Source organism: Artemia sp. Qi Xiang Cuo, chromosome 15 (genome assembly GCF_049724085.1).
Source record: "Artemia sp. Qi Xiang Cuo chromosome 15, ASM4972408v1, whole genome shotgun sequence".
Lineage (NCBI taxonomy): Eukaryota > Metazoa > Arthropoda > Branchiopoda > Anostraca > Artemiidae > Artemia > Artemia sp. Qi Xiang Cuo.
The window spans coordinates 23,911,353-23,926,490 of NC_142808.1; the positions used below are offsets into that span (position 1 = coordinate 23,911,353).

General features: G+C 34.8%; 1 protein-coding gene across 1 annotated transcript in view; it reads right to left on the reverse strand.

Annotated features, from left to right (window-relative positions):
• Positions 1–934: 934 nt before the first annotated feature.
• LOC148943469 (homeobox protein Hox-A4-like) overlaps positions 935–15,138 on the reverse strand; it is a 66,886-nt gene continuing 52,682 nt past the window's right edge. The window contains exon 2 of the mRNA XM_089101626.1: positions 935–5,588. Coding sequence (XP_088957752.1) covers positions 5,149–5,588 — 440 coding nt within the window. The 3' untranslated portion in view covers positions 935–5,148. The remainder of the gene's footprint in view (positions 5,589–15,138) is intronic.

Genomic DNA, 15,138 nt, shown 5'->3' on the forward strand with positions numbered 1-15,138 from the left:
TTTTTTTTTTTCATATGCCTTATCGAGACAGTGACAATTGTCTTTTTTTGTTTTTATCTTTGGGAAATGGAAGATTTGTCGTTTTAAAGTTTTTTTTTAAATGAAAATACCAAAAAATGATTTTTTTTAAATCTAAGGGGGGATCTAGGGGGCACAGGCCCCGACCGTCAATTAACGTAACTGTATCGAGATCATAATTTCACGCTGCTTTAGTTAAGCTTTAAGTTTTGTTGAAGATAAAAATAGCAATTTCATACCAAAATAATTTATGTCGTTTTTTCCAGAGGGGGGGGTCCAATTTTTGGGAATTTGAAGTATACATTTGATTTCAAAATTGTGACTTTTTTGCTTGTTTATTTTTTTATTGAGCTTGTTGGACTAAACTCTTACGACTATAATGCAGCAGCATCTTTTGAAGTTTTGACGGTTTAACATCCATTAGCATGGCTAAATTAATTTTTTGCTATTTTATTAGTAAATTCATGATTTCTAAAACTCCTTGATTTTACAGCGTTTAACTTCTGTCTTTATAATTCTTGAAATCTCTCAAAATTAGGAAAATGTACCGATTTTAGACCATCAATTTGGTCGAAGGGCGTCGGGGGTGTTACGTATCCATCTAGATTTTTTGCCGCCGCCTGGACTTTGAAAAATACCTTTAGTAGTTTTTTTTTACTTTTGAAAACGCCTTTCTTGGTGTTTTCATTGAGAAAAATATTAAAACCTCGAAATTACCCCCTTAGATTCCAAAAAAGAAAATTACCCCTCCCTCCTTTGAATTCTCGTGAATTAACACCATTGAATTATTTCGACTTTCTTTTTGCAATTCATTTTATAGGACTTCCTTGTTGCCTTCTTAAACAATATTTGCAATATGCCAAACTGCTACTACCTACATCATATATGCTTAGAAATTATTCAGTATACATAAATCTTTATAGTTTATTGCTCTGACACGTAAAACCACAAATATAGGAAAAACCAGAAATAGGATAAAAATATGACAACAACGACAGAAAAAATATAAACATTCGTATACAAATTCACGTGGGACTTATGAGCCAAATATTTTGAAGGGTCGTCACGCTTCCTTATGGAAAGGCCTGCAAAGGCTGGCCAACCATATGGGCAAACTATATGATTATCTAAGACTGCATGGCAGATGGCTTTATTTTGGGTGAGTGAAGATTTTTCAATTGAACGTAAAACTTTTAAGAAAAAAAAATGTAAAATAAATGAATTATTTGGAAAATGTAAGGAATTATAGAATCCATGCCAAAAACCTCAAAATTTTGCTTTAGGCACATAACCGCAATGTCACCCTCTCTCCCTCTCTATCTACGCACCTGAAGCGTAGATCCAGGTACGTAGGTAGTTATTTCTTGGATAGTTATTTCGTTATTTCTTGGATCTGGAGGCATTTACTTGGTTGAGCACTAAAGTCTAAAGTTATTATTAGTATTTATTTTTTCTTCTTTATTTTGGGAATCTTGTGATCATATTGTTGTTTTTCAACCAGAAATTGGGAATGTGCTCACTCTGCTGTTTGTTTTTAGCCACAGTTCATATAATTATCCAGTATGATCATTCCCTATCTCACCCATTATAAAAACCCGGACCGGGGTGCGAGTGCTCCAGAGAACGTAGAAACATAAGCGGCGTCAGATCTTTTCACGGGTAGACAAGTCAGACGCGAAGCAATCGGAAACAAGTGGAAACCCGCTATTAATAACTGCACGAAGGAGTGAGAGGAGCTTTTTGCTCGCACCGAGAACGAAGACCAGAAATGATCTGCGATAAGCTTACTGGATAATTATATGAACTGTGTTTTTAACTGACAAAGAAAAAACAAATAATAATGTTACCTTACAAGGTGAAAGGCACTCAATTTGGATAGTATTTATAGAGTTCGGTTTTAGTACTATTAGTGTTTATTTCGAGAGAATTCTGGCATTGAAAAAAAAATATTGAAACTAAAAGTCAAAATTTAATATCCTTAGCTTATTAGTTCCAAATTGAAACTTTCATTACTTAAAGACGAAGGACATTGTGTTTAAAAACAGAAGAAAAGGTTGAATCTTCAAGCGCACATTAATTTCTTATAGTATTAGCACACAAAAATTACATCTTGGTTTATTTATTCTTTGTTAATTTTTTTCTGTTTGTTCTAACATATCAATTGTAAAGTTGAATGAGACGATTTTTTATGCACCAAATACATTTACCCACTATGTTCTGGACATTTTACAACAGCTGAAAAAAAAAGCAAAAAAAGCCCGTGCTTTTACAATGCAAATTTTTGTATTGTAAAATTCCCTTGCGGTTTTGATGGTAAAGACATGCCGTTCCTTGTCAAATCTCTATGGACTCATGAATCACACAATGCCGTTTATTAACTCAGTAATAAAAGCCCGGCAATAAAGCACTGAAAGGGTATCCTGTCTAAATATTTAGAAAACACTCAAGTAAAGGTATAATACTACGCGAATGAGACTAGTAAAAATTTGAAAACTGATAGTACAACTGACAGTCAAATAAAGTAGTTCATAATTTCAAGACAAAACTGAAGTTAAAGAGGTAAATTTCATTCAATAAAAAGGGATAAAACATAATAAATATGACAGTCAAGATTTGCAAACTATTGTTGCAATGGAAGCTATAAGAGATATTCCGTGTCTCTTTATTTGAAAAGTAAAATAATGTTTTAGAATAAAAGAAATAACTAAGGTTTGGACAGTGGCGGATCCAGGGGGGCGCGTGGCCCACTAACGTAGTCTAAAGTAGTTTAATTTACTTAATTAACGCAAGTTTGCGTTAAATAAACTTGCTCCTAACGCAAGTTTATCGGATCAACCTATTTTGCGCCCCCCCCCTAAAAAAAATCCTAGATCCCCCTGGGTTTGGATTTAGAGCAAATTTCACTGGACTTGCCAAGAAGGAAAACTCGTGTTATTTATCTTGGATGATTTTTTTTTTCTTTATAATCGAACATACTTCAAGATACATTTGCCGGTTTCCCAGTAGATTGATTTGAGGAATATCCAAGATTGGTGCCCTCATTAAGGTTCAAAAATTTAAACAATATGTACTAACAATACCTATAAAAACAAGTAAAATCAGGAAACCCGTCCCCCTCTAAAAGTTCATGGCTCTGTTGTCCATCCAGAAACAAACTGTTTCAACATCTTTTGCTCTCCTTCTTGGTAATAATTATTTTCATCAAAGTAACAATTATAAATAAACCATGGTAGTTCTCACTATAAATATGATTTGTTTGTAATTTTGTAGTTAGTTTAACACTGTTTTATCTCTTCAATTTGCAGGGTTTATTTTCTTTCAATCACATCGTTTATTTTTATGAGAAGTCGCAGATATTAAAAAAGAAAACTAAAAAAAATAAGTTAGAAGAAACATTTAACAGTACTAACGGAAATAGAAATCTGTGTATAAAAAACGCAGTAAAGAAAAACTATTTGAAGAAATGAAGAAAATTAAACATTTTTAAATAACGCCCGATTTACTATCATTTATTATTATCACGACTATTGACCTGAAACAAAATAACAAAGATTTTAATATTGTAACGTTACGCAGAAACCGTTTGGGTCATATTTTCTTTCTTTTTTTCTTTTTTTTTACAGAATGGCATTTTTTCTGTTAGAAACTACAGATGAATTTAGTCCTGAGCAAGAAATCAGGAAGATGATTTCGGACATTAAGAACTTTTCATCTGCTTGAAAAATTTTTGAAAGTGACTTTTGTATTTTGAATTAAATTTTTCGACACTACTTTTTTTGGAAATGACTGAATTTCAAGGTAGAAGCTACAAGTTTTAGCCAAATTCTTAGAACTATTTAAATTAATATTGTTGGAGAAGCTTACAATGAAATTGGACTGTGTCAATCAATCTGCCATGAAATTTTAGAATTTGATAGCAGCCGAATTTCACCAAATATATGACTTGCACGGTTTTGCCTAACACTACTAAAGTGGAAAATAAAGAAGTGTCACATGAAACTAAAAGAAAACTGACCAACATAAATTTGATTTTAAAATGACTGAATATTACTTTTGATTTTCACATTCCTATAACAACAAAAAGATAAAAACAGCCAAAACACAGCTCAGCTGTAAATATTAAAAACGAACAACATAATAAAATAAAGTACATTAACTCAGACAGTGAAGCAGTTGATAAATTTTCCGTTAGGTGTGGTTGTTTTTATTTCAATTTTTACACTCAAACAACTAGGCGACAAAATGTTCTTGTTAAATGATACGAGAAAGTGATTAAAACAAAGGAATAATAAAAGGTGTTATGAATCCGCTCTAAGAATGTCTGTTTTATAACAGCTTTTTACAGGCCAATGAGCCTTTGGGGGAATAGTAACATGTATGACGAATACATGTTACTGTATGACGTAACGTAAAATGTATGACGTAACATGTATGCATTTTTAATGGCGAATAAATCTTATCTTATCTTTTATAGTAGTTACATCTTTTGGATTTAAAGAGTAACGTAACTTATGACAAATGGACAATATTGATAATTTTAGTTCCAGTGGAGCTTAATATCTACTATGAACTATTTGAATCAAAACTATGGCAAATTTTGAATACTTTCACTTTAATTCAACAGTTGAGTTTAATTTCCTTGAAAACTGTACAGATTAATCAAGCTAAGTTAAAGTAAACAACTCATTCAAACAATATAAATTTAAAGAGACTAAACTACTTTAAAAATTATTTGTTCTCGGTTCAAAGACTAGCCCTACCCCTGCAGTTAGAAATCTTAACTATCTTTTTTAACACGGATAGTTTTTCGTTGACATCGATTAGTTATTTTTTTCAATTTTGATATATATAATTGAATTTAAACGCATAATTGGATAATTGAAAATAGTCACTGTGAAAACAGATTCGATACTGAAGTACCGTTAGTTTTGCGCACTTTAGACATAGTTGGTAATCTGAACTTTTTGGAGGCAATTCTTATATTTCATACAATAATATTCTTCGGACATCATCATAAAAGTAGAGCAACACTTAACGGTCTAATTATCAACATACCTGCACTTCAGGAATAAATTACACCCTGAGAATCATATCATTATAGCTGCACTAGAAACTGATCTTATAAACAATTCACAGTGTGGTTAAACCATAATCTTGCTTTATAGTGTTAATTGGAATCATAGGTGGTATGTCGTCCAATTCACGTTTTTCAATCGTTCTTCCCTGCCTTGTGCTTTGATTTGGTGTTGTGCTAGAAACAGTATTTGTTGTTGAGGCTCCTCCATTGGAGCTGGACAAGATTGTGGTCACTCCCGCTGGGTTTGTTTTTCGTCTCACATTTTTTGTGTTTGGTAGCTTATTATCTTTCTTCCATTTCATTCTTCTGTTCTGAAACCATATTTTTATTTGTCTTTCAGACAAACATAAGCTATGCGCAATTTCTATCCGTCTCCGTCGCGTTAAGTATCTGTTAAAGTGAAACTCTTTTTCTAGTTCTAAAATTTGATGTCTTGTGTATGCTGTTCGTTGGCGTTTTGGTTCCATACCAGGTTGAAAATGTGCCACAGCACCTACAAAAACATAACTTTTAGCAAAAAAAGGGAAAAAAGAAACACTGGTAACTTCATAACGTCTGGTAATGAAAACTTCATTAGTTATTGCAGCATCCACAGAACCAATAACAATATGAGTGGTGTACATGGGCGTAGGGAGGGGTGCAGGGGGGCAACTGCCCCCCCCCTAGACCTTCAAATTTACATTAGATATGGCTGAAAAAGCAGATGGTTTGGAAAAAGCAGTTGACAAAACTCCATCACATTATCGACAGCCCCCCCTAGACAATATGCTGCCTAATGCTGCCTACGCCCATGGTGGTGTAGCCGAGATTTTATACTAAAATGGTTCCAACTCTTATATAAAGTGGGAGGAGGGGCTAGACTAACTGCAAAGAGTATATTTACTGGCATGTATTTGTCAAAAAATTCAATTGTTTCAATATTCAGGGAATGCGGGCTGACCCCTCCCCCCTTTCCGAGGGGTACGGCTGAGTAATAGTAACTTCAAAACGACATTAATAGTAATAAACAAGAACGAAAGAACAATTGAAGCATATCATTGATATTCAATTGATATTACGTATGAAGTACTATATTGTAAAGTTACAAATCAGCCTATCAAATGAGCATTACGTGTGACTGAGCAAGTCACTTAAGCTTGAAGACTCGTGGCGTAGCCAGCCTATGAGGAATATAATTAATAAATATTTCAAGTCTAACAGATGTCCCAACAATTAAATTTCTCATTTGCATTATTATAAAAATTAATAGCTTATAAAAATTAAATAGCTTATAAAAATTAAATAGCTTTATTCGAATTTTGAAATAGATTGTTCTCCCGAAAGAGCAATGCGGGAATGTGAATATTTTCTCCTCGCATCTTTCTGATTCGTTGTCTGCTTTCAGCCAATCGTCCGGTTCCACAATGAATCACCTAAATTCAAGTTTTTGCAACGGTGCCAAAGTAACTCCGCTGTAAAGATTTTTTAAACTTATTATTGCTGAATGGATTCATGTGAATATTTTAATGTAATAGCCTATCAATAACAGAAGAAAATTCTTAAATCAAAAGGTTAGTTTGTTCACATAGTCAAACAAGGTAATTTTAAGATACTTATGTGAAGTCTGCGAATGAATTCTCGTTTATTTCGAGATTATGAGGGATATTTAGTTTAAAAAATAAAGCCAATAAATGAAAAAAGTGTTAATTTTTCTAGGTATATAGAAGTTCCTTCTGTTTGTAATTTTACACAAAATATTCGGGGAATTAAGTGTCTTACAATATCATTTTAAGTATCCAAATTTTGTAATTTTATTTAACCAGTATAATTGACCTAATGTTAATTTTTAATCCAATTTAGGTGTAACATTACATTATTTTGGTGCAAAGATAAGAAGGGTTAAGTTCCAGCTCCCCATTACCAGTGAAAAAAGAAGAAGAGGGAATTGGAGACATATGTCCCCGCCCCCTCTAAGACACATGTTTTCCAAAATAGTTATTTCCTTTGTTGTTCAAGGTTTTTGTTCTCCTTTATAAGGTTTTCGGCAGTGGCAATTCTAATAGTGTAATTTTGTTTTTGATCTCACGCCATTTTGTGGGGTTTCCAACTTTTTGTATTTTTTTCGGAAATCGAGAAAAAAATACTTTCAAGATTAACCGAAAGAACTGTTGCCATTTTCTAGTCAGCTTCAAATGGAATTTTTTTTTCATTAGATAGGTTTTTTTTCAAAACCAAGTTTCTGGTTACTATGGGCCGCAGTTTACTAGGTTGCAGCTCCTGCTGCAACCTAGACTATACGAACCTTCAATAAGCTCTTTTTTTATGTTTGTTCACTGGGAGCTTAACACAATTCTATCTGGGAGGTGCTTCAACTCATTTAAAGAGGGTGTGTGTGTAACACATCAATGCTATAGTAAAAACAATTAACCAAACAAGCAGGGCCGGATAAAGGGCGATTTGGCCCAATAAGGCCCGCATTTGAAAAGGCCCCATGTTACGATCAAAATGAACAAAAAGGAAATTCGAACAAATAAGAGTTCCAATAACTGATGTATGCTATTGAAATATCTATTGAAATAGCTTTTGTATTTACATTTCACTATATAATAAAAGGACTTATACCTGTTGGAATTCTTATTTGTTCGTCATAGAAAAGCAGTGCGGCCTTGGAAAATAAGTACTGACGGCGTATAATAAGAAAAATTCAAAATTTAAATCAAATTTCTTTTGACGATAATGGATTTTAAATCCGCATTGCGTGATGGGATTTATTAATGTTTATTATTATATAATTATACTTTTTAATATAAAAAACTAATACAAAAAACAAGAGATTCTTTAGTTATAAAAAGTCCTGCAAAAATTACCTTAAATGTGTTTCTTCAAAAAGAGGATGGAAGAGACGTTTCAAAAGTGTATCTGCATAGAAAGCTTACGAGTGGCGAAATAATAAACCATCCTTGGATAATATTAAATAAACAAAAACAAGTTTTTTCAACTGTTTTTGAACAAAAACTGAAAGTTTTTAGTACTTTTAAAAAAGCTTCTTATTGTTCTAATTAAACGAACAGTCCTTCGAGAGTCGTTCTTAGAGAATTGGAACAGAATTCAAACTTTAGCGTGAAGATCGAGGTGTTGAGGAGGAGCAGCCCCCTCATATACGTAATAATTTCTGTTCGTTTTAAGTTTTAATGTTGCTCCTTACTTTCATTTGAAAAAAACTTGTTTTTGTTTATTTAATTTCTGATCTTTTTTTCAGTAATGACAGGAAATCTGGATAAACCTCCACGTATAAAACCCTCCTTTCCACAGATTCATTTTCTAGACAATTCAATCCTGGTGAAAATCTACCCCGGACAACTGCCCTCAACATCTCCACGTGTAAAAATTGAGTCGGCAATGGAAAGCACGACATAAGAATTTCGTGTAGGAATTCTGGCAAAGTCCCCCAGTGTAAAATTTCTTCTGAAAAATTCACCCCCTAGAAACTTTCCTTCCTATGGAAAATAATACCCATGGAAAACACCACCATAAGAAAATCTCCCCTTAAAAAAAACTGTATGCCCACTTCCCAATAACAAATACTATACGTAAGCAATGGACAAAATCTGTAATTTAAAGACCTTTCCCTACGGGTTGTGGGGATCATGATATCTCCAAAGCCATAGCTATTCGGCCTTTCAACTATGCCGAACAAAATGGCTATCTCAAAATTTTGATTGAACCATTTTAGAAAACAAGGGGCGTAGGAGGGGGTCCAGTTACCCTCCAACTTTTTTGGCTCTTAAAAAGAGCACTAGGACTTTTAATTTCCGTTTGAATGAGACCTTTCACGATGTTCTAGGACCACTTGGTCGATACGATCACCCCTCGGAAAAAAAAAAATAAAAATAAACACGCATCCGTGATCTTTCTTCTGGCAAAAATTACAAAATTCCACATTTTTTCAGATAGGAGTTTGAAACCTCTACAGTAGGGTTCTCTGATACGCTGAATTGTATGACATGGTTTTCATTGAGATCACTTGACTTTTACGGACTGTTTTCCCCTTTTTCAAAAATCAGAAAAATTTTCAAAGGATCGTAACCTTTGATGGGTAAAACTAAGATTCTATCACTCTAAGGGGGTTTTACACCCTTCTTTCGAAAATCAGACAAATTTTCTCAGGCTCGTAACCTTTGATGGGTAAGACTAAACTTAATGGAGCTTACATATTTAAAATTAGCATAAAAGTTCAATTCTTTTGATATATCTACTGGTAAGAAAACTCCGTTTTATAGAGTTTCGGTTACTATTGAGCCGAGCCGCTCCTTACTTACAGTTCGTTACCACGAACTGTTTGATATTCTGATTCAGAAGACTAGAATATTTTGTTTTTAATGTCGGCTATTCAGGATCTGTGTCTCAATTGCACTAGCCACTGTATCTAGGTTTTGCTGCTCAATTTTGCTGTTCAGTTTTGTAAGTGGGGTAATTTTCCACGACAGGGGGATGGGATTATCGGAGGGAGAATTGTCCTCTGTATTTTTTTTTGTTTTAGGGCGATTTAATTGTTTTTTGGGGGGGGGGGGGGGTATCTTAAAGTTTGAATCTCTAAAACATTTTTTTCTTTTTTTCTCTTTTTTCATTCTTTTAGCCTCTTGTGTTGAGTCTCTGAAAGGTGCATATGTATTATGTTGAAAATGTTTTTTTTAATGTGTTAGTTTCATTTTTCTTATCCACTTTTTTTTTCTCGGCATAGAGCCTTACAGAAGAGTCTATGTTGAATTGTTGCTATTGTGATTTTATTGGCTGAATAAATTGATTGTTTGATAAATTGGAGGGCCACTAGCCCCCTCCCACCCCATTCTCCCCCCAAAGTCGCCTTATGAAAATTTTTATGCTTGATCACTTTTTAAGCCACTGAAGAGATTGGAAGGAAACTTGCCCCCCTCCCATATCCGTTTTTCCTCAAAATCATCCGATCAAAATTTTGAGACAGCCACCCCACAGCCCCCTAGGGAAAGGGTTTTAAGTTATGTAGTTTACCCATCCCTCACGCATAGTACTTGTGATTGGGATGTATACAGACATTTTTTTGAGGAGGGGATGCCTGTGTGTTTTGGCGGGGGGAGCGGGTATTCTTCACTGCAAATTTTCCGAGAATTGAGGAATTTCTGGCAGCGAACTCTCCTGGGGAAGCTTCACCCAGAGGGAATTTGCCAGAATTCGTGTACGGAATTCCTTTTGTTTGTCTTACTTTCTTTATAGTGACTAAATATTACGTGTGCAGTTGTCCCAGGGGAAACTTTCAGGGGGGTTGCTATCGCCAGGAGAATTTTACTTGAGGGAGGGGGAGATTTTCCGTGGAAAAACTCTCCACAGGGGTTTGCCCCACGGGAAAAACTTTCCAATGGGGGGGTGATTTTAGGGAAAAAAGTTTCCATGGAGAGGGGATTTCCAGCATGATATAAAAAACGACCAGAAATTAAATAGAAAAGTCTTTTTTTTCAAATGAAAGTAGGCTAAAGAGAATTTCCCAGGCGGAATTGTCCGACCGAAGTTAACCGGGGGAATTTTCAGCGAGGATAGAATTTTCTGGGGGAGGGAATTTACGTAGAAATCTCCACGGAGGAATTTTCGTGGGGAGGATTTTTCATGGAGAGGGGAAAGTGAGGAGCTTTATGTAATGAACGATTTGGTCCAATAGTGATCGAAACTCTAAAACCGGAATATTGATAACAGTCAATAAATCAAAAGAATTTGCTTCTTATGCTGATTAAATAGAAAAAAAGAAGTTTTTTCAAGTCAAAGTAAAGAGCGACATTAAAAATTAATACGAAGAGAAAATATTATATGAGGGGGTCCCCCTCCTCAACATCTAGCTCTTTAAGCTAGGTGTTTCTGGTGATATTGTAAAAGCTTCTGATTGTTCTACTTAAACGACCCTTGTGTTAAAAAATAGGGATAACATTCAAAATTTAGCGTAAATAGTGAGGTGTCGAGCAAGGGGCAACCCCCTTCATATAGCCTACGTAATAATTTCTGTTCGTACTATATATTTTTTTTTTGCTTCCTACTTTGAGCTGAAAAAACTTGTTTTTTTATATTTACTTGGTCAGCATAAGAAGTGAATCAATTTGATTTTTTTTATCTGTGATCAGTTTTTTAACTGTTTAATGTTGCTCCTTACTTTGAGTTGAAAAAATTATTTTCGTTAATTATTTTATGATCATTTTTTAGATAATGCCAGGGAATCTGATCCACCTCCACAGCCCCCTGGATCCCCATCCCCCAGCCCCTGGAGGTGGATCTGGATCCACCTCCAATCCCCCTTAAGATCCAGTAGACAATTCAATCCTGGGAAAAATTTACCCCGGACGATTACCCTTAACATCTGCGCACGTAAAACTGAGTTGGCAAAGAGAAAGTAAGACAAACAAAAAAAAATTTGGAATAGGAATTCTGGCAAATTCCCCAGTGTAAAATTCCCTTTGAAAAGTCAAGCCTCCGGGAACTTCCCTTCCCATGGGAAATTCTCCCCATGACAACTCCCTCCAGCAGAAAATTCGCCCCCCCCCCTCCGTAAAAATTTATACAGACCTCCTAATAACAAACACTTTACGATCACAATGGGCAAATTTTATAACTCAAAGAACTTCCCCAGGGGTTGTGGGGTTCAAGTTATCTCCAAAGTCATAGTTACTGGACCTTTCATATATACTGAAAAAAATGGTAATCTCATAATTTCAACCAGATGATTCTGAGGAGAAAGGGGCATAGGAGGGGGGCTAGTTGCCCTCCAATCTTTTTGGTCACTTAAAAAGGGCACTATAACTTTAAATTTCTGTTTGAATTAGCCCTCACCCGAGGTTCTGGGACCATTGGTTTGATGCGATCACTCCTGCAAATGAAAAAAAAAAAAAAAAAACGCATCCGTGATCTTTCTTATGGCAAAAAATACAAAGTTCTAAATTTTTGCAGATTAGAGCTTTAAACCTCTACAGTAGGGTTCTCTTATGCGCAGAATCTGATGGTGTGATATGCAATAGGATTCTTTGGTTTCTTGGGTGTTTACCCCTTTTTCAAAAACCAGAAAAATTTTCCCAGGCTCGTAGCCTTTGATTAGCAGCACCAAACTTAACGAATCTTATGGGTTCGGAATCCACATAACATGCTGATTCTTTGACCATCAAAATTTCGTTTTCAGAGTTTCAATTGAACCGCGTCGCTCCTTGTTTACAGTTCGTTATCACGAACTATCTGATTCCAAAATATAAAATTCAATAAGTTTGATGTTACCATTCGAAAGCTACGAGCATGGGGGAATTCACCTGATTTTCGAAAAAGGGAGAAACATCCCTAATAACTCAAGTGATTTTAAGGAATATCACACCGACAGATATTCTTTAAGTTGTAAAATTTTCCCATTGCTTACGTATACTATTTGCTATTGGGAATTATGCACATTTTTCAGGTGGGGAGGGGGGTACAAATTTTTGGCTGGAGGATTTTCCATAGGGAGAATTTTCCATACAAAGGCAAGTTTCCAGGGGGTAAATATTTCAAGGAGAACCCTTATGTAGAGGTTTTTCAAGCTCATGTCTACAAAAATGGGGAATTTTGCATTATTTGCCAGAAGAAATATCACAGATGTGTGTTTAATTGTTTTTTGTTGTTGTTTTTTTTTCTCCAAGGGATAATAGTATCAGAATATTCCTTAATTATCCTAGAAAATTGGAAGAGGGCTCATTTGAACAGAAATATAACTTTCTAGCACCCATTTTTAGGAATTTAATTCAGCATAGTTGAAAAGTCCAATAACTATGCCTCTGGGAATGATAAAACACTAAAAGCCCTTGGGGAAAAGACTGTAAGTTATAAAAATTATCAGTTTTTCACTTGTAGTAATTATTGTAGGAAAGTGTGTGGACATTGTTTTAGGGGGGTGGGGATATCTGTTTTTTCCATGGGGAGAAATTTTTGTGGTGACAAAAGTCTCTGGAGAAAAATTTTCAAGGGAATATTTTACACTGGGAGGAGTAGGGGATTTCCTGGTATACTTTGAAAAAACAGTCAGAAATTGAATTACAAAAAGAAAGCATCTTTTTCATCTGTAAGTAAGGAGAAACGCTAAAACTTAAAACAAGCAGAAATTATTCAGAATATGTGGTGGGCGACTCCTTCCTCAACCCTCACCCTTTACGCCAAGCTTTCACTTTTTGTCACAACTCTATACGAAAGACTGCTCAAGCACAACTTGAAAGAAAAGTGTTTTTTTTTTTAAGAGCTTTAAGACTTCAATGTAAACTGCAAGGGTTGAAGAAGGGCTAGACCTCATCATATACGGAATAATTTATGTTCTTTTTAAGTTTTAATTAGCTCCTTACTTTTAGTTGATAAAACTTGTTTTTTGGGTCAATTATTTTAAGGAGCAGCTAGGCAAAAGTAATGAGAACCTGGTTTGATTTTTACTAGGTCCGTGCTCAGAAAAAGCTGAAGGCTTTTTCTTGTGTGTGATATATCAGATAGTTCGTGGAAACAAAGTAGACTACAAGTAAGGAGCGACCCGGCTAAATAGTAACCAAAATTCTAAAAACGGAATTTTGATGCCAACAAATATAGCAAAAGAATCATTTTATTATGCTGATTCCAAATATATAGGTTTCATTAAGATTTAACTTACCTATCAAAGGCAATGAGCCTGAGAAAACTTGCCTGATTTTCAAAGAAAGGGTAAAATACCCCCTAATATTTAAAGAATCGTGATAAAAATTACACCATCAGATTCAGCGTATCAGAGAACCCTGGTTTAGAGGTTTCAAGCTCCTATTTGCAAAAATGTGGAATTTTGTATTTTTGCCGGAAGAAAGGTCACGGATGCATGTTTTTTTTGTTTTTTTGTATGTTTTCCCCAGGTGTGATTGTATCGACCTAGTTTTCCTAGAATATCGGAAGAGGACTCATTCGAACAAAAAATAGAAGTTCTAGCGCCCTTTTTAAGTGACCAAAAATATCTGAGGGCAACTAGGCCCCCTCCCGCGGCCCTTTTTTCTAAAAATTGTCCGATACAAATTTTGAGATAGCTCCTTTGTTCAGTTTCAGCATAGGTAAAAGGCCAAAGAAGTATGCGTTTGAAGATAACATGACTCCCCATAGCCCCCGGGGATAGGTCTTTAAGTTGTAAAATTTGCCCATTGTTTACGTATAGTATTTGCTATTGGGAAGTACGCACGTTTTTCAGAGGGGGGAGGTACAAATTTTTGGCTGGACGATTTTCCATGGGGATAATTTTCCCTAGGAAGGCAATTTTCCAGGGGGTGATTCTTTCAAGTAAAATTTTACACTTGAGGAATTTGTCAGAATTCCTGTACTAAATTCTTCTTGTCTTGCTTCCTCTCAGCCGACTCAATTTTACACGTGGAGACTTTAAGGATAATTGTCTGGGGTAAATTTTTAACAGGATTCAACTGTTTAGAGAATATGTCCGTGGGGAGGAAGGATCTTTCCGTGGAGGTGGAGCCAGATTTCCTGGCATTAATTAAAAAATGATCAGAAATTAAATAAAAAAAGTACTCTTTAAGCTAAAGTTTAATTTGTGTCCAAATTCTTTAAGAACAACTCCTGAAACACAAGGTTCGTTTAATTAGAAAAATAAGATGCAGTTTAAAATTTCTAAAAAAAAAAACTCCATCGTGAACAGCGAGGATGGTGTTGCGGATGGGTTCAACCCCCCTCACATACGTAATAATTTCTATTCGTTTTAAGTATTAATTTTACTCCCTACTTTTAGCTTAAAAAAACTTGTTTGTTATTTAATTTACAAGTAAAGATAAAACAGACAAAAGCAAGTAGAATTTTAAACACATTTTAAACAGAATTTTAAACAAATGGGGGTTGTCATGAGTAAAAGGCAGAGACAGATTCAGGGATTTGTTTCGGGTTAGATTTGTGTTTATTTAAGAAATATTGGGACGTTGACTTGTGTGGGGAGCTAATTTAATTGGATTTGATTCTGTAAAGTTTTGAAACTATATGGGGTTAAGCTATGCATGCCCAAATTTTCTTTGTTAATGAGTATAAAA